Source organism: Somniosus microcephalus, chromosome 4, assembly GCF_052327205.1.
Source record: "Somniosus microcephalus isolate GS21.2 chromosome 4, FLI_Smic_1.0, whole genome shotgun sequence".
Classification (NCBI taxonomy): Eukaryota; Metazoa; Chordata; class Chondrichthyes; order Squaliformes; family Somniosidae; genus Somniosus; species Somniosus microcephalus.
Window position 1 is genome coordinate 272002874 of NC_140990.1, and position 25413 is coordinate 272028286.

General features: G+C 42.9%; 1 protein-coding gene across 1 annotated transcript; it reads right to left on the minus strand.

Annotated features, from left to right (window-relative positions):
• Positions 1–2232: 2232 nt before the first annotated feature.
• Positions 2233–24951, minus strand: LOC147120462 (sorcin-like). Its single transcript, XM_085986428.1, has 6 exons — positions 24853–24951; positions 23650–23693; positions 22728–22875; positions 7081–7194; positions 3276–3334; positions 2233–2817 (listed from the first exon to the last, which is right to left on the minus strand). Exons 2-6 carry the CDS (start codon positions 23665–23667, stop codon positions 2791–2793), a joined length of 366 nt encoding a protein of 121 aa, XP_085842554.1. The 5' UTR covers positions 23668–23693; positions 24853–24951; the 3' UTR covers positions 2233–2790.
• Between the last annotated feature and the right edge of the window lie 462 nt (positions 24952–25413).

Genomic DNA, 25413 nt, shown 5'->3' on the forward strand with positions numbered 1-25413 from the left:
TTACAGCCTTGGTCCAAACAGGTGAGGCGAGAATGACTGCCCTCGACATCAAGGAAGCATTTGACCGAGTGTGGCATCAAGGAGCCCTAGTAAAACTGAAGTCAATGGGAATCCGGGGGGTGGGGGAAAACACTCCACTGGCTGGAGTCATACCTAGCACAAAGGAAGATGGTTGCGGTGGCTGAAGGTCAATGATCACAGCCCCAGGACATGGCTGTAGGAGCTCCTCAGGGCAGCGGCCTAGGCCCAACCATCTTCAGCTGCTTGATCAATGACCTTCCCTCCAACAGGTCAGAAATGGGGAAGTTTGCTGATGACTGCAGTGTTCAGCACCATTCACAACTCCTCAGATAATGAAGCTATTCATGCCCGCATGCAATAAGACCTGGACAATGTTCAGGCTTGGGCTGAGACGTGGCAGGTAACATTCGCGCCACAGAAGTGCCAGGCAATGACTATTTCCAACAAGCGAGAGTCTAACCACCTCCCCATGACATTCAACGGCATTACCATCGGCGAATCCCCCCATCAACATCCTGGGGGGTCACGATTAACTTTACTGGACCAGCTACATACTATGGCAACAAGAGCATTCAGCGGCAAGTGTCTCACCTGACTCCCCAAAGCCTTTCCATCATCTACAAGGCACAAGGAGTGTGATGGAATACTCTCCACTTGCCTGGATCAGTGCAGCTCCAACACAAGCTCGACACCATCCAGGACAAAGCAGCCCACTTGATTGGTACCCCATCCACCACCTTAAACATTCACTTCCTCCACCATCTGCGTACCATGGCTACAGTGTACACCATCTACAAGATGCACTGCAGCAACTCGCCAAGGCTTCTGCAGCAGCACCTCCCAAACCAGTGACCTCTTCCACCTAGGACAAGGGCAGCAGGCACATGGAAACACCACCACCTCCAGGTTCCCCTCCAAGTCACACACCATCCTGACTTAGAAGTATATCACCGATCCTTTATCGGCACTGGGTCAAAATCCTGGAACTCCCTCTCTAACAGTAGGAGTTCCTTCAGCACACAGACTGTAGTGGTTCACGAAGGCAGCTCACCACCACCTTCTCAAGGGCAATTAGGGATGGGCAATAAATGCATGGAGGTAGAGTAGAAAAATGCACCAGTCAAGCCGAATTCACACACTTGCATTGAGATGGGGTCATTGTATCGCTCCCTACTCAAAGACACAGATTCTGTTGCCCCAGTAGCAATAAAATAATTCAAAACAGACTAGGAAGCAAACCTGGGAATAGTTTACGTGATGCAGCTTTATGCTCCCTTTACCAACTGAGTTTCAAAGGCAGCTCAAAGTGTACTTTTAAAGAAACTGGACAATGGGTGTTCTAAAAAATAAAATAAAAAAGGAAAGCCAGCTTCAAACTTACCAGATAGTTAAAGGAGACTATCTGGTAATATTAAAGCTGGTTTTGCTCTTCAGGTAATTGTACAACATTAGTAGTCAATGTGGGAAAATCATTCTGAAGAATCCATGACAAGTTATACAGACTTTAAAACTGGCTGTCAGTTTGACAGTAAAAATTGCGCCCAAGGCAGTAAGCCTCAACTAGCTGGGTACTATCCACATCTTGATCAGAGCAGCTACCGTAATGAGTTCAAAGTAAAACTTGAAAGACCACAGCATAAAACGTTACAGCACTTAGTGAAAGCAACCATTAAAAACTGTTAAATGTTACAATCACACTTACATTTCTTTCCCTTTGTGTATAAGCAACAAGGACTATTGTTGAGTGGGAGGGGGAAAAAAAAAAGTCAGAATGAGGCCCTACATGCATACAATGTTGAGGAAGAACATTTAACCAAAATGATTCCAACATGGAGCAATCCCAAACCACAAGCTGTCCTGGATGCACAGACCTTATTTCCCAGTTGGATGACTATTCATTTGGATATTGATGGTGAACATACAATGAAGACAAGATTCAGTATATGGCGTGCAATATTATCTGGATGGAGTCATAAACAACACCCAACAGTCTGAAACTGGAGCATTCTTGTATGAAAAACACATCCTATGAACAAAATTCAGAGGGTGCTGCAACAGTTTGGTTACACAACTTAAAGTCGAGTGCCTGTGAGCCTACATGAATTTTTTTTATTAAATGGAGTGAAGGGTTTTTTCTATAATGTCTTTGGGCACAATATTTGTTTAGTACAGATAGTGAGGCATTAATTTCTCTTTTCACACAAAGACACCTTATCTAAAAAACATTTGTCACTAGTTTTTATTTTATTGCATTGACAATTGTGTATCCAGCATTAACCAGAAAGTAAAAGTTTTATTACATGGTGAAAAAGCATTATGAAAATGTGAAAAAAATATAATTTTTTTAAAAATTGCAAATGGAAATGCTAGTCAAATGCAAAGTGATGTTTGGTTCACAAAAATTGTGATTATTCATATTAACCTGGTTACATCATACGTTACAATAGGCTAAAAACCTAAACATTTGTATTAAACTACGCAAAATTTCAAGAGGCACAACTGCAGCAAAGCCATTTACCTGTAAACTAATATTTTGCAAGCTATTAAAGAAATACGCAATTTGGCAAGTGACAGCATAACAAATTGTGTACACATCATAAAATCCAATTTCCTTTTTTATTTTACACAATAAAAAAAGAAAAAAATATACAAAACCACTAGACATGTATGCAGTTTGAGCAGGTTCGATTTATCCTCAAAGCAATATAAATCACTGGTTTCAATCCATCATCAGCGACTAGTCTTTGCATAATGGATGCAATTTTGTGCTCAAATGGACATGGTGCATTGGATAAACTATAAGAAAGAATAGTGAAGCAGAATGAAAAGGTTAATATTCATTGCAATTGCTGAACTAGTACTAAATAGCAACAAAACTTATAAAGCAGGTCCGGTTACATCCATCTAGAATATTTCAAGACTGTGATTCAAACAAACCTAAACCACCCTTTTGGGGTTAACAGTCATATTTCATGCTCACTAAGGTTGCATTGAATACATTGTCAAAATACTAGGTAGCTGCTCATTGCTTAGTTTTCAGTAAAACTGCAATATTTAACTAGAGAATACATTACCTAAAAATTGGAATCTAATGTCAGGGTTGTGACATCTGAAACCACTATCACTTTGTCCTAACCATCTCAAAATTAAAAATAAATTCTACCATTGGGTCCACCAATATCAATGTTTGCATGCTGGTATTACTACCCGCACAAGTTAGAAGCAAAAATTTTAAAGCTATGGTATACACTTACGTCATCATAGCCAAAGTTCACATATCCTTGCTGCAGACTGTCTCTTCGTCTGAAAGCATCTGTAACAAAATAATAATCTAAGTTGTGGGTAAAACAAACAGTTTTAGTCACTATTCCAAATGTAATAAAAGTTGGCTCAGTGAAGGAATGGAATGTGCAAGTGCAGTGTTGAACCACAGTTCAGGGAAAACGCTGGCAGGCTAGATTTTAGCCAGGGCAGTTATGGAGGTACTATAATTAGGATTAGGGTCACCGGGCTTAGTCTATGGAAAGGCAGCAAAAAAATGAATCAAAGTCCCCACTCCTGCAGGCAATACTGTGACAAGGGTGGAATTACATCAGACGAGTCAGATGTCAAGATAAGGAACTCACTGTTTATTATTTAAATGGAGAGATTACAAAATGCTACAGTTCAGAGGGACCTGGGGGTCCTTGTGCATGAAACACAAAAGGTTAGCATGCAGGTACAGCAAGTAATGAAAAAGGCAAATGGAATGTTGGCCTTTATTGCAAGGGGGTTGGAGTATAAAAGCAGGGAAGTCCTGCTACAACTGTACAGGGTATTGGTGAGACCACACCTTGAGAACTGCGCAGAGTTTTGGTCTCATTTAAGGAAGGATATACTTGCATTGGAGGCAGTTCAGAGACGATTCACTCGGTTGATTCTGGAGATGAGGGGGTTGACTTATGAAGAAAGGTTGAGCAGGTTTGGGATACCTCAAAAAAATCCAAAGCATTGTTCGCCATGTATTTAGCTTACATAAAAGTGAAATTGGAACATTACAACAGATGGAAGCACATGAGCTCTGTTTAAATAATTTAGCTGTGAGCTTCGTAGAATTGCGAAGAGCTTTTTGTTAGTTTGTTTTGTCTTGCACATTATTAAAATCCTGATGTTGAAGCTTGGTGCTGTCATTTCGCCAGCTTTTCCTATGAGGGGCAATCAGAATTCAACCGATGCTAAATCCCAAATAAAATACAAAATGTTAAACCTAACTATATATTTATATCTTATTTCCTGACATTAAAGCTTTTAAAGTCACCATAGGGTGCTGTTGTCATTGACCATGGCCGTTCTGAGTGGATTCAGCGGGTCAGGTGCCAGTCTGCACTCTCTCCTATAAGCCTGATGCTGATTCCCACATATCTGTCAAGAGGAAACTTGGTGCTTTCACTGATTGGAGCACCAGGCCCACGTGATCCCAGATACGCTGCCACATATGCTGCACCCCTGGGATCCATGGGCCATTACTTTGCCCTCAAGTACGCAGCATCAAACAGCAAGTTCGCAAAGGAGCGTCCCCATTAGGCAAGTTCGTATTCTATTGGATATTGGCAGGGTAGTCCGTAGGCACGCCGCCGACCACAAAATCTGCCCCATTATCTTAGAAAATGAAAGGTGTAACCCAGTTATAGAAACATAGAAGATAGGAGCAGGAGTAGGCCATTCGGCCCCTCGAGCCTATTCCGCCATTTAATGAGATCATGGCTGATCATCCAAATTCAGTACCCTGTCCCTGCTTTCTCCCCTTTAGCCTTAAGAAATATATCTAACTCCTTCTTGAATATATTTAATGAATTGGCCTCAACTGCCTTGTGTGGTAGAGAATTCCACAGGTTCACCACTCTCTGGGTGAAGAAATTCCTCCTCATCTCAGTCCTAAATGACTTACCCCATATCTTCAGACTGTGACCCCTGGTTCGGGACTCCCCCGCCATCAGGAACATCCTTCCTGCATCTAGTCTGTCTAGTCCTGTTAGAATTTTATAAGTTTCAATGAGATCCCCCCTCATTCTTCTAAACTCCAGCGAATATAAGCCCAATCGACCCAATCTCTCCTCATACGTCATTCCTGCCATCCCAGGTACCAGTCTGGTGAATCTTCGCTGCACTCTCTCCATGGCAAGAACATCCTTCCTCGGATTAGGCGACCAAAACTGCACACAATACTCGAGCTGTGGTCTCACCAAGGCCCTGTACAACTGCAGCAAGACATCCTTGCTCCTGTACTCAAATCCTCTTGCTATGAAGGCCAACATACCATTTGCCTTCTTAACCACCTTCATGCTTACCTTCAGCGACTGGTGCACAAGGACACCCAGGTTTCGTTGCACTTCCTCTTTTCCCAATCTATTGCCGTTCAGATAATAATGTCTTCCTGTTTTTGCCACCAAAGTGGATAACCTCGCATTTATCCACATTATACTGCATTTGCCATGCATCTGCCCAATCATCCAAAATGAAGTTTCTCTGCATCCTCCTCACAGCACACGCCCACCCAGCTTTGTGTCGTCTGCAAACTTGGAGATATTACATCTAGTTCCCTCGTCTAGATCATTTATATATATTGTGAATAGCTGGGGTCCTAGCACCAATCCCTGCGGTACCCCACTAGTCACTGCCTGCCACTCGGAAAAAGACCCGTTTATTCCAACTCTTTGCTTCATGTCTGCCAATGAGTTCTCTATCCAAGACAGCACCTTACCCCCAATCCCATGTGCTTTAACTTTGCACACTAATCTCTTATGCGGGACCTTATTGAAAGCCTTCTGAAAGTCCAAATACACCACATCCACTGGTTCTCCCTTATCTATTCTACCAGTTACATCCTCAAAAAATTCCAGTAGATTAGTCAAGCATGATTTACCTTTTGTAAATCCATGTTGACTTTGTCCGATCCTGTCGCTGTTTTCCAAGTGCTCCACTATTACATCTTTTATAATGGACTCTAGCATTTTCCCCGCTACCGATGTCAGACTTACCAGTCTATAATTCCCTGTTTTCTCTCTACCACCTTTTTTAAATAGTGGGGTAACGTTAGCTATCCTCCAATCCATGGGAACTGTTCCAGAGTCTATAGAATTTTGGAAGATGACCAGCAATGCATCTACTATTTCTAGGGCCACTTCCTTAGGTACCCTAGGATGTAGATCATCAGGCCCTGGGGATTTATTGGCCTTCAATCCCGTCAATTTCCCTAACACCATTTCCCTACAAATACTGATTTCATTCAATTCCTCCCTCTCATTAGACCTTATGTTCCCCGACATCTCTGGGAGGTTATTTGTGTCCACCTTTGTGAAGATAGAACCAATTGGTCTGCCATTTCTTTGTTCTCCATTATAAATTCCCCTGATTCTGGCTGCAAGGGACCTACACTTGACTTCACCAATTTTTTTCTCTTCACATATCTATAGAAGCTTTGAGTCAGTTTTTATGTTCCCTGCAAGATTACTCTCAATCTACTTCCCCCTTGTTAATTAATCCCTTTGTCCTCCTTTGCTGAATCCTAAACTGCTCCCAATCCTCAGGTTTGCTGCTTGTTCTGGCCAAATTATATGTCCTCTCCTTGGATCTTATGCTATCCCTAATTTCCCTTGTAACCAATATAAGCAATGTTCACATTAGGCTGCTCAGCGGCTTTTAAATGGAAAAAACATGCATGTGCGGAAGTTTTAATGGGCCACGCAGCCAGTTAAAGGGACTGCATACACAAAAAATTAGAAGGAACATAGTTACTCAAGATTTTGGTTAAAATCTCTATACAAAATGACTAATTCAACCCCATACTAATCTGCACAATATGCAAACTATTCTGATAGTTATGGGTAGATGCTACTAAAGAGCCAAAGCTAATTAGTTTGTTCTGTTCCACCCCAAACAAATTTAGTATAGTGGCATTGATGTTCCTTAAAAAGGATCAGTAAACATTTCTGAACTAAATTCTTCAGCATTTAATACAAATTTGTCCTTCAAGACAACACTACAATTATGAGTATATTTAATACTAAAGATAAAGCATACCTGTAACTGCCCTTAATTTTACACAGCAGGCAACATAGTCATCGAAGTAAGTCTTGCCATCCTTGCAGTAGCGCTTTATAATACCAGTTATAGCTTGAGCACTCAATCGGTATCCTAGAAATACCAAAAATAACTTTCAAAACAAGTTAATATAAAACCATGTTCTTAGCTGATAGATCACTTAGAACATTTTATAAAACCTACAATAAGCAAGAAAGAGTCAAAAAATTGCATTGATCCCACAAAATTAAATCCTTAGACAAGTAGCAATTCCAGGCTCCCTGGGTCAGAGATTTGTTTCGGAGATTTCAGCTCATGCACCATGATGCTGAAAACAAACCGTAATATTAGAACAATGCCACTTGGATGGTAGGTAACTTGCTTACTGTAGAACCAACCATATACTATTAAAGTCAATTAAAAATAAATTAGCAATCTCCACCATTCGTTCTCTATATATTTTGGAGTGCGGACAAAATGTTACCTCATTGGTTTGTGTTCATACTGCTTGGGCTACTGGCAAAATAGCTTAGCAGTAGTTCAATAATTAATTAATGATCTAACTACAATGGATTATGTCCACCATTCAACTTCTACGCACTGACTAGATGAAAACTTGATCCTTGGAGTCAGCTTTCAAAAATCAGAAGCCAATTTTTTTTTTTTTTTTTTAACAATCTGTATCCCTCTACCAAAATGGTTTGTGGAAACCCAGAGGCTGGTGAAAAATGTTTGATTAGACTATAGTAGATAGAAATGAAAGTGCAGTAAAAAGAGGGGACAGGATAAAGTATAGGAGAGAGGGGAATAAATAAGAGGAGGCAAGCAAAAAAGATTTAACAACAATTTTAAATTACTTCAGTTGTATACGATTAAAAATACTCCCATTAGCAGTTTTATTACAGCAGCAGTAACCGAAAACCTGGGGGGAAAATGCAGTCAGTCTGGGAACTGGAATTTCCTAGATCAATTGGTGGTGATCCAAAATTAATTCTTCTGTAATTATTTTTAAGTTTACGTGGTGGAACCTACATCAATAATTGGCTCCAAGAGAGAAGTTTTTGATCCAAATTTCAGGTTTAATGTTAAAAAAGCTAGCTTGGCCACATCAATGAGGCACAAGTTGGGTTCTCCTGAGTGACTCAGTAGAGCAGGCACTGCCATAAACATCACAGCAGCAAAGGATTAATACCTTAAGTGTTTGACATGCAACTTACAGAAGTATCCATAAATTCATCAACTTTAATTTCCTCAGCAAATACTACCCATGGAGGTATAAACATACCTAAATATCAGAGTAAAAATAATCTAAACATGGTGGATTTTGGTTCTTCTTAACCAATGTGAAGTCTCTCAGGCTTCTAGAGCTTAAGCTGCATCTAATAAACTAGGCCATTCATTTACAACCTTAGATAAAACTAGGCATGGTGGCATAGTGGTTAGCACTGTTGCCTCACAGCGCCAGGGACCCGGGTTCGAATCCGGCCTCGGGTGACTGTCTGTGTGGAGTTTGCACATTCTCCCTGTGTTTGCGTGGGTTTTCTCCGGGTGCTCCGGTTTCCTCCCACAGTCCAAAGATGTGCGGGGTTAGGTTGATTGGCCATGATAAAAATTGACCCTTAGTGTTAGGGGGATTAAATACGTGGGGTTACGGGGATAGGGTGGGATATGTGTCGGTGCAGGCTCGATGGGCCGAAATGGCCTCTATCTGTACTGTGTGATTTCTGTGATAGGCCATTCATTTACAACCTTAGATAACATGGACCATGTCTAGAAGAGCTCGGAATATGTTGCTCAAGAGTAATGATGTATAAAACCTCACAGAGAAATGAAGTTATTTTAGTTTAAATGACAAGTTATTCTACAATTGATACCAATACTCCAAATTTACACCATTAGCTAGCTTAGAGAAAAAAAATGTTGAGTAAATACAAACAAAAATTTAATATTGCTCAAGGAAAGCGGAACTAGCTCAATTACCTTTATGCTCAACTATGCACTCTCCTTTTATGAAATGTGACTTCAGACTCATTCTCAGTTATTCTACTCAGCCAGAAATATTCTTGACCACCAATGCAGGTTTTTGGTGACATTCTGCCAGAAGTCTCAGTTTTAATATTACTAGTCGATCTCCCATGGCGTTATACACTCTAAGTCAGAGAATGCGGTCTCTCTCTTACTAGTCTCTGTTGTCTTTGTGTTGCTGTTTGCATCTCTCCTCTTCTGTCTGTCTCTCTAGTTCTCTTCTGCCTCTACATTTTTGCTTTTTCTCTCTCCATCCTCTTCTGCTTGTCTTTTTCTTCTTTCCTTTCATGCGAGAGATAGTGGGTGGTATGGAATGGTGCGGTGAGAAAAGCAACACCAGAGGGCTGCAAGTTACATTTTCTGGTGGGGACTGTAGGGAAAATGTGGCCTGCAGCTCCCTTCTCATACCCTCCCCCATCACTCATGCCTCCCCCTAACCTTTTGCTCTCATTGTCCTCTATCCATTTGCTTTCTCACTACAACCTTCCCTTTGAGCTACCTATTCAAACCTTGCATTTTCTCCCTTGCTTTCTCTGCTGTCATGTTATGTTTAACCCCCCACCCACACCCTCCTGGATATCCATTCGCTCCCTCCAAAACAGGTGGGTGGCAAGAGGTTCCTTCACCTTCTTCCCTATTGCCGTCAAAGATTTTGTTTCAATATTTAAAAAAAGTACTTGAATTAAGAACTCATTAGAATGAGAAATGGCTCTCCATCAGCTTAAATATATTTTCTGAAGTTTATAGAATATAAAACAAAAGCTAATGGTGTATAATCAGTAGTCATTTCCCTCTTACTCTTTGACCAAGCTTTTGGTTACCTGCCCTAATTTCTCCGTATGTGGCTTAGTGTTATATTTTTGTCTTATAATACTTCTGTGAAGCGCCTTGGGATTGGGACGTTTTACTACGTTAAAGGCGCTATATAAATACATTGTTGTTGTTGTTGTTGTTACATACAGCTTCAAAAAAACTCAACATAAACATTACCTGAATAAAACTTGAAATTTACCCTCCAGCTTTTCTTCAAATAATTTTAAGATAACTGAACAGAAATGGCTAGTAACTAAAGAAAAATATTCAGCGTTTCAGTGTCTAAATAGTACTGATTGTTGCTACCCAGGGAACAACCAGTGGAAATAACAATTACCTTGCCATGAATGGCATTATAAAACACCTTCAAAGAGACACTTTCCCAGTATAGGCTTAGCAGCTTTCCCAACTTTGAGAGACGGTTGAATCACATTATTGAGCAGGGACCTGTTTGAGGCTGGCTTCTTAAGAGATTTCATTCTTGCTCAACATAAAGAGCAGAAAAAGTGTGTTATATTGCACAGCCTTTTTGAAGATTTCAACCTTTGTTTATCTTTTTAATACAAATGAGTCTCATTCAACTTATTTTTTTTACCACCGTTGAGAGTTCAAGGTGTCCAGGATAAAGATTTCAACAAAGAATGATTTCATATTTTTTAACATTTAATTCCATCTCCCAAAACTGAAGGACAAACACATCAAAGTACTCCAGATCAATATTTTTTTCCAATGAGCAGAACCATGGGAGATCACCTAGCACTAATCAATAATTGCTACAAGCCCTTGTAATCAAGTAACTTTCATCAAGTTTTAATGAGTCGTGCTTACCATCCCACGACTTTAGCAAGGTTTGTCCCAAAAACTAGACGTCTTCAGAGCTTTAATTCCTCGTACATTGTCTAATTTTGTTTCCATTGCTTTTATTTTTTTTTCATCCTTCAACTTCTTTTCCAATCACCTCCCCATCCCCCATTTCTTAAAAAAGTTCCTGAAGGAGCAGAGGAACAGCACGGACCTAATTGGAGGCAGCATCAGCAGTGCCGTACCAAGCAACGGTGTGACATCACAGCACAGCAGGTTCATGATTGTTGGTGGGTATTAAGTTTTTTTTTCTCTCTAAACTAAGACAGTGGTTTAAACAAGGAGCGGGAAACTATAACATACTGTATTAAATTTATAGCTTAACTAGTTAGACTAATTAATATAACTATAAATAATCGTTGAATAAAGACTTTAATTAAATTAAATAAGGCTAGACTAAGATAATGGCAGGGCAGGTTGTGTGTCTGGACTGCAGTACGTGGGAGTTTGTGGACAGCAAGACTATTCCAAGCAAACACATCTGCAGGAGATGGCTCCATCTCAAATCTCACCAGCTCAGAGTCATTGAACTAGAGTGCAAGTTGGAGACACTCCGACACATAAGGGAGGGGGAGGAATTTCTGGACAGTTTTATTCAGAATACAGTCACATCCCAGAGGAAAGCACTGGTCCAGGAAAGGGAGGGTGTGACCATTAGGGAGATGGGTAGCGGTGATTTAGGAGAGGTTGAGAAGAGGTCCCGCACACACTGGGATCAGCTACTTGCAGGAAAATCCACATCAGAGCAGTGGGAGTCTTTCAGAAAAGAAAGAGTGTGTACAACGCCAACATGTTCCTGTAAAGGTCAAGGGTGGGACCAACAAGCCCAGGGAACCCTGGATGTCAAGGGATATACAAGAATGGATTAGGAAAAAAGGAGGCTTTTGGCAGATACAAAAGGACTAAAAACAGTGGAAGCCCTAGAGGAATATAGAAAGTGCAGGGGGGTACTTAAAAAATAAATTAGGAGAGTGAAGAGGGGACATGAAAAAACACCAGCGGGCAAAATAAAGGAAAATCCCAAGGTGTTTTATAAGTATATTAAGGGCAAGAGTAGGACCCATTAGGGACCAAAGTGGCAATCTGTGTGTAGAGCCAGGTGAGGTTTTAAATGAATATTTTGCATCTGTGTTCACTATGGAGAAGGACGATGTAGGCATAGAAATCAGGCAGGGGGATCATGATATACTTGAACAAATTAGTATTGAGAGGAGGTACTAGCGGTTTTAGCGGGCTTAAAAGTGGATAAATTCCCAGGCCCTGACGGGATGTATCCCAGGCTGCTGTGTGAGGCAAGGGAGGAGATTGCATGGGCTCTGACACAAATTTTCAGAACCCCTCTGGCCACAGGAGATGTGCCAGAGGACTTGAGAACAGCTAACGTAGTACCTTTATTCAAGAAGGGTAGTAGGGATAAACCAGGGAATTACAGGCCGGTGAGCCTAACATCAGTGGTAGGGAAATTATTGGAAAAAGTTCTGAGGGACAGAATTAGTCTCCACTTGGAGAGGCAGGGATAGTCAGCATGGCTTTGTCAGGGGGAGATCATGTCTGACCAATTTGATTGAATTTTTCAAGGGGATGACTAGGTGTGTGGAGGAGGGTAGTGCAGTTGATTGTCAAATGCCTTACTGAAGTCCATGTAGACTAAGTCCCACATGGGAGGCTGGTCAAGAAGGTAATAGCCCATGGGATCCAGGGCAATTTGGCACATTGGATCCAAAATTGGCTTAGTGGCAGGAGGCAGAGGGTGATGGTCGAAGGTTGTTTTTGTGACTGGAAGCCTGTGTCCAGTGGTGTACCACAGGGATCGGTGCTGGGTCCTTTGCTGTTTGTAATGCACATTAATGATGATTTAGATATGACTGTAGGAGGTATGATCAGCAAGTTCGCAGATGACACAAAAATTGGTGGAGTGGTAAATAGCAAGGAGGGAAGCCTCAGGCTACAGACGATATAGATGGGATGGTTAGATGGGCAGAACAGTGGCAAATGGAATTTAACCCTGAAAAGTGTGAGGTGATGCATTTTGGGAGTACAAACAAGGCAAGGGAATACACAATGAGTGGTAGGATCCTAGGAGGGACAGAGGAACCTTAGTGTGCATGTACATAGATCCCTAAAGGGTGGAAAATGCCTGTGCGTGAATTCTTTTAATGAAGTTCGGGACCTGGAATGTCAGGACCCTCATGGACAACCCCAACAGTGACAGACCGGAATGCCGTACTGCTATCGTTGCCCAGGAGCTTCGACATTGACATCGCCGCCCTAAGTGAGACCCAGCGGGCAGGGGGAAGGCCAGCTCAAGGAGCAAGGCGGTGGTTACACCTTCTGGAAAGGCAAACCCGAAGAAGAACGCCGCCTCCATGGGGTAGGCTTCGCCATAAAAAATGAACTGGTCGGGCGTCTCAGAGACTCCTCTAGTGGTATAAATGAGCGCCTGACTCTTCGACTCACCCTAGCCCGAAACCAGTGCGCTACGGTCATCAGTGCGTATGCCCCAACACTGGAAGCCACAGATGAGACCAAAGAGGAATTCTACTCCAGCCTCGAACAATCCCTGTCCCGAGTCCCAACGAGCGACAAGCCGATACTCCTTGGCGACTTCAACGCCAGAGTTGGAAAGGACACAGACCTCTGGAGGTGTGATCAGCAGAGGGGGGGTAGGGAAAGCCAACTCCAACGGTACCCTCCTCCTGTCGAAATGCTTAGAACATGGCCTCGTCATAACCAACACCTTGTTCCGTCAGAGAGACAAGTACAAGACTTCATGGCAGCACCCTCGTTCCAAGCACTGGCATCTGCTGGACTACATCGTCCGAGCAAGGGACCGCAAGGACGTCCGCATCACCCGCGCCATTACAGGAGCTAATGACTGCTGGACAGACCACCGCCTAATCCGCTCTGTCATCTCCATCAATGTAGCCCCAAAACAGCGGCGGCAACAGAAACAATGCCGCAGGAAAATTAACGCTGGAGCACTCAAAGACCCCGCTAAGAAAGCCCTATTCAGCCTGTGCCTCACAAACAACCAGACGACTCCCAGTGATACAGAGACGCAGAGTGCCCACAGCGTCTGGTCTGCACTCAAGGCCTCCATAATCAGCACCTGTGAAGAGACGCTCGGTCACTCAACCAGGAAACACCAAGACTGGTTCGACGAGAATGACCAGGAGATCCAGGAGCTAATAAGCCGCAAGCGCAAGGCATTTCTGATCTGGAAACAGCAACAGAACTCGAGAGCAAGAAAGCAGCTCTACAGAAGCCTGAAGGCCAAGGTCCAACAAAAAACTCGCGACCTAAAGAACAGATGGTGGGTGGAGAAAGCACAGGAGATCCAGCAGCTAGCCGACAACCACGACATGCGTGGATTCTTTAGCGCAGTCAAGACCATCTACGGCCCAAGCACCCAAGGCCCTTCCCCACTGCGAGCCAAGAACGGAGAGGTACTCATCAAGGACAGGGAAGCAGTCAGTGCCCGCTAGAAGGAGCACTTTGAAGATCTCCTTAACCACAAATCTGTCTTCGACACGAATGTCCTCAACTCCATCCCACAGCATGCTACCCGCCACCATCTCAGCACAACCCCAGCCCGGCAGGAGGTTGAAAAGGCCATCCGACAACTGAAGAACAACAAGGCCTCAGGAGCAGATGGAATCCCCAACGAGACACTAAAGCATGGCAGAGAAGCACTACTGGCGCGAATTTATGAACTCATTTCTCTTATCTGGAAGGAGGAGAGCATGCCAGGGGTCTCAGAGACGCCATAATTGTGACCATCTTCAAGAAAGGCGACAAGTCCGATTGCGGTAATTACAGAGGAGTTTCCCTGCTATCTGCCACAGGGAAAGTCATCGCAAGAATCCTCCTCGATCGCCTTCTCCCAGTGGCCGAAGGGCTCCTCCCAGAGTCGCAATGCGGATTCCGCCCACTAAGGGGTACAATGGGCATGATCTTCACCACAAGTCAATTACAAGAGAAATGCAGGGAACAGCACCAACCGCTGTACATGGCCTTCTTTGATCTCACAAAGGCCTTCGACACTGTCAACCGTGAGGGATTATGGAGTGTCCTCCTCAAATTCGGCTGCCCTCAAAAGTTTGTCACTATCCTCCGCCTGCTTCACGATGACATGCAAGCCGTAATCCTGAACAACGGTTCCACCACAGACCCAATTCACGTATGAACCGGGGTCAAGCAAGGCTGTGTCATCGCACCAACACTCTTCTCAATCTTCCTTGCTGCAATGCTCCATCTCACCCTCAGTAAGCTCCCCACTGGAGTGGAGCTAATTTACAGAACAAACGGGAATCTGTTCAACCTCCGTCGCCTCTAGTCCCGATCCAAGGTCGTCCCATCTTCTGTCATCGAATTACAGTATGCAGACGATGCTTGCGTCTGCGCTCACTCGGAGGCCGAACTCCAAACCATTGTAAACACCTTCACCGAAGCATACTAGAGCATGGGCCTTACACTAAACATCCGTAAGACAAAGGTCCTTTACCAACCTGCCCCCGCCACACAGTGCTGCCCCCCGATTATCAAAATCCACGACAAGGCCTTGGACAACGTGGACCACTTTCCATACCTCGGGAGCCTACTGTCAACAAGGGCAGACGTCGACGACGAAGTCCAACACCGCCTTCAGTGTGCCAGTGCAGCCTTCAGTCACCTGAGGAAGAGAGTGTTTGAAGACCAGGACCTCAAACCCGGCACTAAGCTCATGGTCTACAGGGCAGCAGTGATACCTGCCCTGCCGTATGCCTCAAGAGACATGGACCATGTACAGCAGGCACCTCAAAGCACTGGAGAGGTACCACCAACGCTGCCTCCGCAAGATCCTGCAAATCCATTGGCAGGATAGGTGCACCAACGTCAGTGCTCTTGCTCAGGCCAACATCCCCAGGATCGAAGCTCTGACCACGCTCAATCAGCTCCGATGGACGGGTCACATTGTCCGCATGCCCGATACGCGACTCCCAAAATAAGCGCTCTACTCGGAGCTCCGGCACGGCAAGAGAGCCCCAGGTGGGCAGAGGAAACGCTTCAAGGGCACCCTCAAAGCCTCCTTGAAAAAGTGCAACATCCCCACCGACACCTGGGAATCCCTGGCCCAAGACCGCACAAAGTGGAGGAGAAGCATCCGGGAAGGCGCCGAACACCTCGAGTCTCTTCGCCGGGAGCAAGCGGAAGTCAAGCGCAAGCAGCGCACGTCAACCCAAGCACCCCACCCACCCGCCCCTTCAACCACCATCTGTCCCACCTGTGACAGAGACTGTAGGTCCCGCATTGGACTAATCAGCCACCTGCGAGCTCATTTTTAATGTGGAAGCAAGTCATCCTCAGTTCCGAGGGACTGCCTAAGAAGAAGACAACATAGATCTCTGAAGGCAACGGGACAGGTAGATAAGGTGGTTAAAAAGGCATATGGGATACTTATATTCTATGCCTCGACTAATGAAGGCAAGAGCAGGGAGGTCATGATGGAGCTGTACAAAACGCTAGTTAGGCCACAGCTGGAATACGGTGTGCAGTTCTGGTCACCACACTATAGGAGGGATGTGATTGCATTGGAGAGGGTGCAGAGGAGATTCACCAGGATGTTACCTGGGCTGGAGCGTTTCAGCTATGAAGAGAGACTGGATAGGCTGGGGCTGTTTTCCTTACAGCAGAGAAGGCTGAAGGGGGACCTGATTGAGGTGTACAAAATTATGAGGGGCATAGATAGGGTAGATAGAAAGGAACTTTTCCCCTTAGCAGAGGGGTCAATAACCAGGGGGCATCATTTCAAGGTAAGGGGCATGAGGTTTAGAGGGGATTTGAGGAAAAACTTTTTCACCCAGAGGTTGGTTGGAATCTGGAACTCACTGCCTGAAAAGGGTGGTAGAGGGAGGAACCCTCACAACATTCAAGAAGCATTTAGATGAGCACTTGAAACGCCATAGCATACAAGGCTACGGACCAAGTGCTGGAAAATGGAATTAGAATAGACAGGGCTTGATGGCCAGCGTGGTCACGATGGGCCAAAGGGCCTCTTTCTGTACTGTATAACTCTATGACACTGGTCCTGTCCAACATGTAAGATGTACTCGCTACCTGTGAGGACAAGGAGAAAGACTGCAGGGAGGACAGCCACAATGCAGACCAAGGCACCGTGGCTCAGAAGGCTGTCCGGGGTGCGGTGCAATGAAAAAAGAGCAGAATAGAAATGCGGTAGTGATAGGGGACTCTATAATTAAGGGGATAGATAGCGCCCTCTGCAGTCAAGAACGAGAATCCCAAAGGGTGTGTTGCCTACCTGATGCCAGGGTATGGGATATCTCTCAGCAGCTGGAGAGGAACTTGGAAAGGGAGGGGGTAAATCCAGTTGTCATAGCCCATGTTGGAACAAACGACATAGGTAGAAACAGGGAGGAGGTCCTGCTGAAAAAGAGTATCAGGAGCTAGGATCTAAATTAAAAAGCAGGACCTCAAGGTTAATAATCTCTGGATTATTGCCTGAGCCATGTGCAAATTGGCATAGAAGCAGATAGGTCAGGAGAATTAACAAGTGGCTAAAGGGCTGGTGTGGGAAAGAGGGGTTCCTTTTCATGGGACACTGGCACCAGTTCTGGGACAGGAAGGAGCTGCATCAATGGGACGGGTTCCATCTGAACCAGGATGGGACCAGTGTCCTAGCAGAAAGGGTAAACAGGGAGGTGGCAAAGGCTTTAAACGAGTAAGATGGGGGGAAGGATCTATAAGAAATGTAACCAGCCTAAATATAAAAACAGGAAGAGAGCATAGGAAATAAGATAAGGGAGGACATTGATGGCAAGGGAATAAAGAGTGTTATAGAACAGGAGTCTAAAAAGCTGGTTAAACATAAAGTGAGGAAATCCAATTAAAAATGAGTTAAACTGTCTGTGCAGCAATGCACAGTGTGTCCGTAATAAAACAGGGGAGCTGGAAGCAATCATGCGTTGCAAGGAACCAGACATAGTAGGGATTACTGAGACACGGCTACAGACAAATCAGGACTGTGAATTAAACATTGCAGGATATAACATATTTAGAAAAGATAGGGAGGGAAAAAGGAGGTGGAGTAGCTGTACTTATTAGGGATAACAATGAAATAGAAAAAGGGTGACGCAGATATCAGCAAGTCAAAAATAGAATCCATATCACAGAATCACCACAGTGCAGATAGAGGCCATTTCGGCCCATCGAGCCTGCACCGACACATATCCCACCCTATCCCCGTAACCCCACGTATTTAATCCCCTAACACTAAGGGTCAATTTATCATAGCCAAATCAACCTAACCTGCACATCTTTTGGACTGTGGGAGGAAACCGGAGCACCCGGAGGAAACCCACGCAGACACAGGGAGAATGTGCAAACTCCACACAGACAGTCGCCCGAGGCCAGATTTGAATCCGGGTCCCTGGCGCTGTGAGGCAACAGTGCTAACCACTATGCCACCGTGCCCCCCTTTTATCTATCTATATGGATAGATAAAAGATAATAAAGGATCAATCACACCAATAGGCGTAGTCTACAGACCACCTAATAGTGGAAGGGAGGTGGAGGAAGAAATATGCAGACAAATTAGGGAAATTAGTTAAAAAAAATATAGAAATATAATAGTCAGCATGGATTTCAAAAGGGAAAGTCTTGCTTGACCAACCTTATTGAATTTTTTGAAGAGGTAGCAGAGAGAGTAGGCAATGGTAATGCAGTAGATGTAATTTATCTGCATTTTCAAAAGGCCTTCGATAAAGTACCCCATAATAGACTGATGAACAAGGTCAGAGAATGCGGAGTCAGGGGACAAGAAGCAGAATGGATTGATGGCTGGCTTCAGGACAGAAAACAGAGTAGGAGTAAAGGGTATTTATTTACAGTGGCAGAAGGTGGGTAGTGGTGTTCCACAGCGATCAGTGCTGGGGCCACTGCTATTCACAATTTACATTAAATGATTTACTTTGGAATCAAAAACAATTTCTAAATTTACAGAAGACACCAAATTGGGGGGAGGGGAGTCAATACTGAGGAGGACTGCAAAAAATTACAGGAGGACATTAATAAACTTGCAGAATGGGCATGTAATTGGCAAATGAAGTTCAACACAAATAAATGTGAGGTCTTACATTTTGGTAGGAATAGGGAGGTCACTTATCACTTGGAGGGTGCGAGTCTAGGTGAGGTAGAGGAACAAAAGGGATCTCGGGGTACAAATACACAAATCACAAAGTTGTGACACAGGTTAGCAAGGCCATTAAAATCAAACCAAGCACTCGGATTTATTTCTAGGAGGTATAGAATTGAAAAGTAGGGAAGTTATGCTAAACCTGTATCGAACCTTAGTTAGAGAATATTGCGCACAGTTCTGGTCGCCATATTATAAAAAGGATATATAGAGGCACTAGAGAGGGTGCAGAGAAGATTTACAAGGATGATACCAGAAATGTGAGGGTATACCTATCAGGAAAGGATGAACAGGTTGGGTCTCTTTTCTCTTGAAAAAAGGCTGTGGGGTGACTAAATAGGGGTCTTTAAAATTATGAAAGGTTTTGATAGAGTGGATAGAGAGAGAATGTTTCCACTTGTGGGGAAGAGCATAGCTAGAGGCATAGAAACATAGAAGATAGGAGCAGGAGTAGGCCATTCGGCCCCTTGAGCCTGCTCCGCCATTCAATGAGATCATGGCTGATCATCCAAATTCAGTACCCTGTCCCTGCTTTCTCCCCATATCCCTTGATCCCTTTAGCCTTAAGAAATATATCCAACTCCTTCTTGAATATATTTAATGAATTGGCCTCAACTGCCTTGTGTGGTAGAGAATTCCACAGGTTCACCACTCTCTGGGTGAAGAAATTCCTCCTCATCTCTGTCCTAAATGGCTTATCCCTTATCTTTAGACTGTGACCCCTGGTTCTGGACTCCCCAGCCATCGGGAACATCCTTCCTGCATCTAATCTGTCTAGTCCTGTTAGAATTTTATACGTTTCAATGAGATCCCCTCTCATTCTTCTAAACTCTAGCTAATAAGCCTAATCGACCCAATCTTTCCTCATACGTCATTCCTGCCATCCCAGGTATCAGTCTGGTGAATCTTCGCTGCACTCTCTCCATGACAAGAACATCCTTCCTCAGATAAGGCGACCAAAACTGCACACAATACTCAAGGTATGGTCTCACCAAGGCCCTGTACAACTGCAGCAAGACATCCTTGCTCCTGTACTCAAATCCTCTCGCTCTGAAGGCCAATATACCATTTGCCTTCTTAACTGCCTGCTGCACCTGCATGCTTACCTTCAGCGACTGGTGCACAAGGACACCCAGGTTTTGTTGCACTTCCCCTTCTCCCAATCTATTGCCGTTCAGATAATAATCTGTCTTCCTGTTTTTGCCACCAAAGTGGATAACCTTGCATTTATCCACATTATACTGCATTTGCCATGCATCTGCCCAATCACCCAACCTGTCCAAATCATACTGGAGTTTCTCTGCATCCTCCTCACAGCACACACGCCCACCCAGCTTGGTGTCGTCTGCAAACTTGGAGATATTACATCTAGTTCCCTCGTCTAGATCATTTATATATATTGTGAATAGCTGGGGTCCTAGCACCGATCCCTGCGGTACCCCACGAGTCACTGCCTGCCACTCGGAAAAAGAGCCGTTTATTCCAACTCTTTGCTTCACGTCTGCCAACGAGTTCTCTATCCAAGACAGGACCTTACCCCCAATCCCATGTGCTTTAACTTTACACGCTAATCTCTTATGCAGGACCTTATCGAAAGCCTTCTGAAAGTCCAAATACACATCCACTGGTTCTCCCTTATCTATTCTACCGGTTACATCCTCAAAAAATTCCAGTAGATTAGTCAAGCATGATTTACCTTTTGTAAATCCATGTTGACTTTGTCTGATCTTGTCACTGTTTTTCCAAGTGCTCTGCGATTACATCTTTTATAATGGACTCTAGCATTTTCCCCACTACCGATGTCAGGCTTACCGGTCTATAATTCCCTGTTTTCTCTCTACCACCTTTTTTAAATAGTGGGGTTACATTAGCTATCCTCCAATCCATGGGAACTGTTCCAGAGTCTAAAGAATTTTGTAAGATGATCAGCAATGCATCTACTATTTCTAGGGCCACTTCCTTAAGTACCCTAGGATGTAGATTATCAGGCTTCAATTCCATCAATTTCCCTAACACCATTTCCCTACAAATACTGATTTCATTCAATTCCTCCCTCTCATTAGACCCTATGTTCCCCGACATCTCTGGGAGGTTATTTGTGTCCTTTGTGAAGACCGAACCAAAGTATGTATTTAATTGGTCTGCCATTTCTTTGTTCCCCATTATAAATTCCCCTGATTTGGACTGCAAGGGACCTACGCTTGACTTCACCAATCTTTTTTCTCTTCACATATCTATAGAAGCTTTTACAGTCAGTTTTTATGTTCCCTGCAGCTTACTCTCAATTTATTTTCCCCTCTTAATTAATCCCTTTGTCCTCTTTTGCTCAATGCTAAACTGCTCCCAATCCTCAGGTTTGCTGCTTGTTCTGGCCAAATTATATGTCCTCTCCTTGGATCTTATGCTATCCCTAATTTCCCTTGTTAGCCACGGTTGAGTCACCTTTGTTTTATTTTTATGCCAAACAGGGATGAAAAAATTCTGTAGTTCTTCCATGTGATCTTTAATGTTTGCCACTGCCTATCCACCGTCAACCCTTTAAGTAACGTTCCCCAATCTATCCTACCCAACTCGTGCCTCATACCATCGAGGCCATCAATATAAGATAGTCACCATGAAATCCAATCGGGAATTCAGAAGAAACTTCTTTACCCAAAGTGTGGTGAGAATGTGGATCTCGTTACCACAGGGAGTGGTTGAAGCGAATAGTATGGATGCATTTAAGGGGAGGCTAGACAAGCATATGAGGGAAAAGAGAACAGAGGGTTTTGCTGATAGATTTAGATGAGGAAAGACCGGAGGAGGCTCATGTGGAGCATAAACGCCGGCATGGACTGGCTGGGCCCAATGGCCTGTTTCTGTGCCGTATATCCTATGTACAGGAAACTCTTTGGTATCCGGCACAGACAGGACCGAGATGGTGCCGGTTGATCAAAAATTCCAGATGATGGAGAGGGTTATCTACCGAGGCTATTTTTAACAAACAAAAATAAAAATCAATCAAGAAATGTGCAGTATACAGGAATTGGGTACTCACCTACAGAATGTTGTGTTAAATGGATGGTGGAAGATGCTTGATTAAGTACAGTACTGCCAGTTGAGGGTAATCCATAACTCTTTAATTACTTAACAGTAAAACAAAACGTATACAGTAAACAGAAGAGACTACCGGCAGCGGGGAGAGTCAGACTCCTGTTATTGAGGCGTTCGGACTTCCGACAGCACCAAGAAGCCGAGTCGTGGCAGTTTGGAGAACTACCCCCACTGACTAACTCGGCCACCGCGGGAGACTGACACATTTCCGGTTATTGAGGTGTTGTTTCCAGAGTATGAATTTTGCCAGTTAGAGAATTCCAGATATTTAGGTGCGTTTAAACGAGATTTTCCTGAAATTCCTCACTCAGCACCCTTCCACCACTTTTGTTGAAACAGTTTTAAATTCATAAATTGTAAAACTGTAAAAATTTTTGAAGAAAATTTGTAAACACAAGAAAATCTTGTTTAGGTAAACTAACAATTACCCTGGTCACATTAAATTAGGTTTTATTTGTAGGATATACATTATAGTTCGGATAAAATTACATTTGTTACCACTGTAACTGTTAAATAGGACCTTAAATAGTAACAATGCAAGCAGGAAAATCCAGTAAATTCCTCCCAATATTTCCATAGTACAATTAGCATACACATTAAAAGACTTTAAAAATATTTCACCACTTTAAAATGAACAGCGTAGGATTTAAGATTTACTACTTACCCATTGATGTAATAGCCTGACCAAGCTCAAGAGGTTCTATTGTCCCACTTCTATCCTGATCATACATCATGAAGTTCTGTTTCCATCCATTCAGTGCTGCCCACAGCTCCTTAAATTCATTAAAGCCCATTTTCCCAGTCATATCTCTCTGAAATGCTCCAGTCAAGAATCATGTTCGTTGCTGATAAAACTAAAGCATTTAACTGTACTAAGTTTAACCCAGAATTAACAATCGCTATTCCAAAACATTACCAATCACTGCAATATTAAACTGTATACTATAATCTTCCAAAATATGTAGTTAAAAAAATATGAATGAGTTCAAATGGGAAAACTGTACAGTTTGATGTTTTAGTTAATAATTGGAATAAACATAAATCTTAGAAAGTTGTTAGTGGGCAAGTATTTACCCATAAAGCACCTTCGTTATAGTTTGAGGAGCCCTGTAAATGACAATTATAAAACAAACCGAGAGATGCTTTATGGGAAAGATTTTGTTTCAGAGGGGTTGCAGTGGTGAAGAAAGTGACCATAATAACATACATATTCATTATAAAATAAAAACAGAAATTGCTAGAAACACTCAGCTGGTCAGGCAGCATCTGTGTAGAGAAAGAGTTAGCAGATCATCACCTGAAAAGTTATGATGAAAGGCCATTAACCTGAATCGTTAACTCGGTTTCTCTCTCCACAGATGCTGCCTGACCTGCTGAGTGTTTCCAGCATTTTCTGTTTTATTCCAGATTTCCAACTTCCACCCTATTTTGTTTTTGTACATAATTATACTCAGCTTCACAAATTAAATCTTCTGCATCTTAAACACCAAACATACATCAAAAATACAGATATCACAGCAGTTGTATACATGACTAAAGATAAGTATTCCAGTGTAGCACCAACACATCAAAGGTTATTAGGATACATCCAGCATGGCTATCATGATTCTGCAGGTCTCCAAACTAAAAGCTGAAAACAACATGACAAAATTATTAGGCATGTGAAATGAACAATTTGCAGTAAAAACAGGAAAGCATGCATTGCACAGGTTAACTTCAATGGTTTGGATTTTTCATACACAAGACAACCGAAGTAATGCAGGTTTCTTTTCCAACTATATTGTGTAAACTCTTAACAGGAAGCGTCCCTCCTCCCACCTTAAAAGAAAAGAATGAACTTGTATTTATAGTGCATTTCACAACCTCAGGACATCCCAATGTGCTTCACAGTCAATGCACTACTTTTGAATTGTAGTCACTGTTGTAATGTAGGAAACACAGCAGCCAATATGTACACAGCAAGGTCCCACTAACAGTGATGAGTTGAATGACCACACAAACTGTTTGTGATACTGGTTGGGGGATAACTGCTAGCCAGGACATCGAGAACTCTCCCCTGCTCTTCTGCGAATAGAGCCATGGATTCTTTCACATGCACCCAAGTACTCACCTTTGACAAGGGAATGCTGCACTAAGTGTCACCCTAAATTATGTACTCAATTCTCTGGCTTGGGGCTCAAACCACAACCTTCTGACTCAGGCAGGAGTGCTATCTCTTAGCAAAGGCTGCACTTAATACCAAAAACTCCCAGTAGAACCAAGGAAACAGCAATCAACCTCAGCTGACTGGTTTGTAAGTTTCCCACACTTTAGTAGCTTTATTGGTGTCTTTCACAAATTAAAGTGTCAAGACTGGCTTTAATCTCATACAATTAAAATATAATTTTAATTAATCAAATTCAACACCAATTCTGCTCACCCGCTCTTCCCCCATTATCTGTCTCCCCTATTACTGTATACCTTAACCTAGACTACCGTTTCTATAATACAAAAAGAAAATAGAAATCTTATTTCTTCCTTCTCCTGCTTTCTACCTTCCATTTTGGAGATGGAAAAAACTTTTAAAACAAAGGCTGTGTTTTTAGGCAATTGGAAATAAGTAGACAAGATGCAGCCAGGGTAATTTCTGATATTTTTTTGAAATAAACATTGCAAAATGCTGCCAAATTATAATTCTCAACAGTGGCCCCACGAACAGCACAAACAAGTAAAGTCATTTACAGCATATCAAGGGTTTATAAACAGGCACGTAATGCTCTATAGTCTACAGATCGTGAAGAATTGCTTACGTTTGTAGGTACCATGTATCCCAGACTGTGTTAAACATCGCTGCAGTTCCTCAGCATCCACTTCTCCATCCTGTAAAATAAAGAGCTAAAAGTTGATATACAAGGGACAGAAGGAATCTTTGTCTTGCAGAACAGAAGGTTCCCAACAATCTTACATTTTACCCAAATATTTGATTTTACAACACCAAAAAATTTACAACTCATGTACTGCAGATATCACAACTGTTACAAAATGTGCAAGTACAAAAGCAATGAAAGCATTCAAATCTTAAAAGTTTAATGCCTGCTAACTGCATTTATTATAGTGCTTCAGTTAAGATTCAGAAGAACAAAAGCACATTGCAGTTTTATTGGGACGTATTAAAAGTTCCTATCAAGCTACATTTTTCTCTGCATTTACTGGGTGACACTATGCTGAATGACTAGTAACTTTCATGAACACCAGATTGGCAAGTGTACTTTTTTTTGCTTTGGTTGTTGAAATTTAATTTCTACAAAACATTGAGAGAAAATGTTTTAGTTCAAAAAGTATAAACCTAAAAAGTAGCTTCATGAAAGATT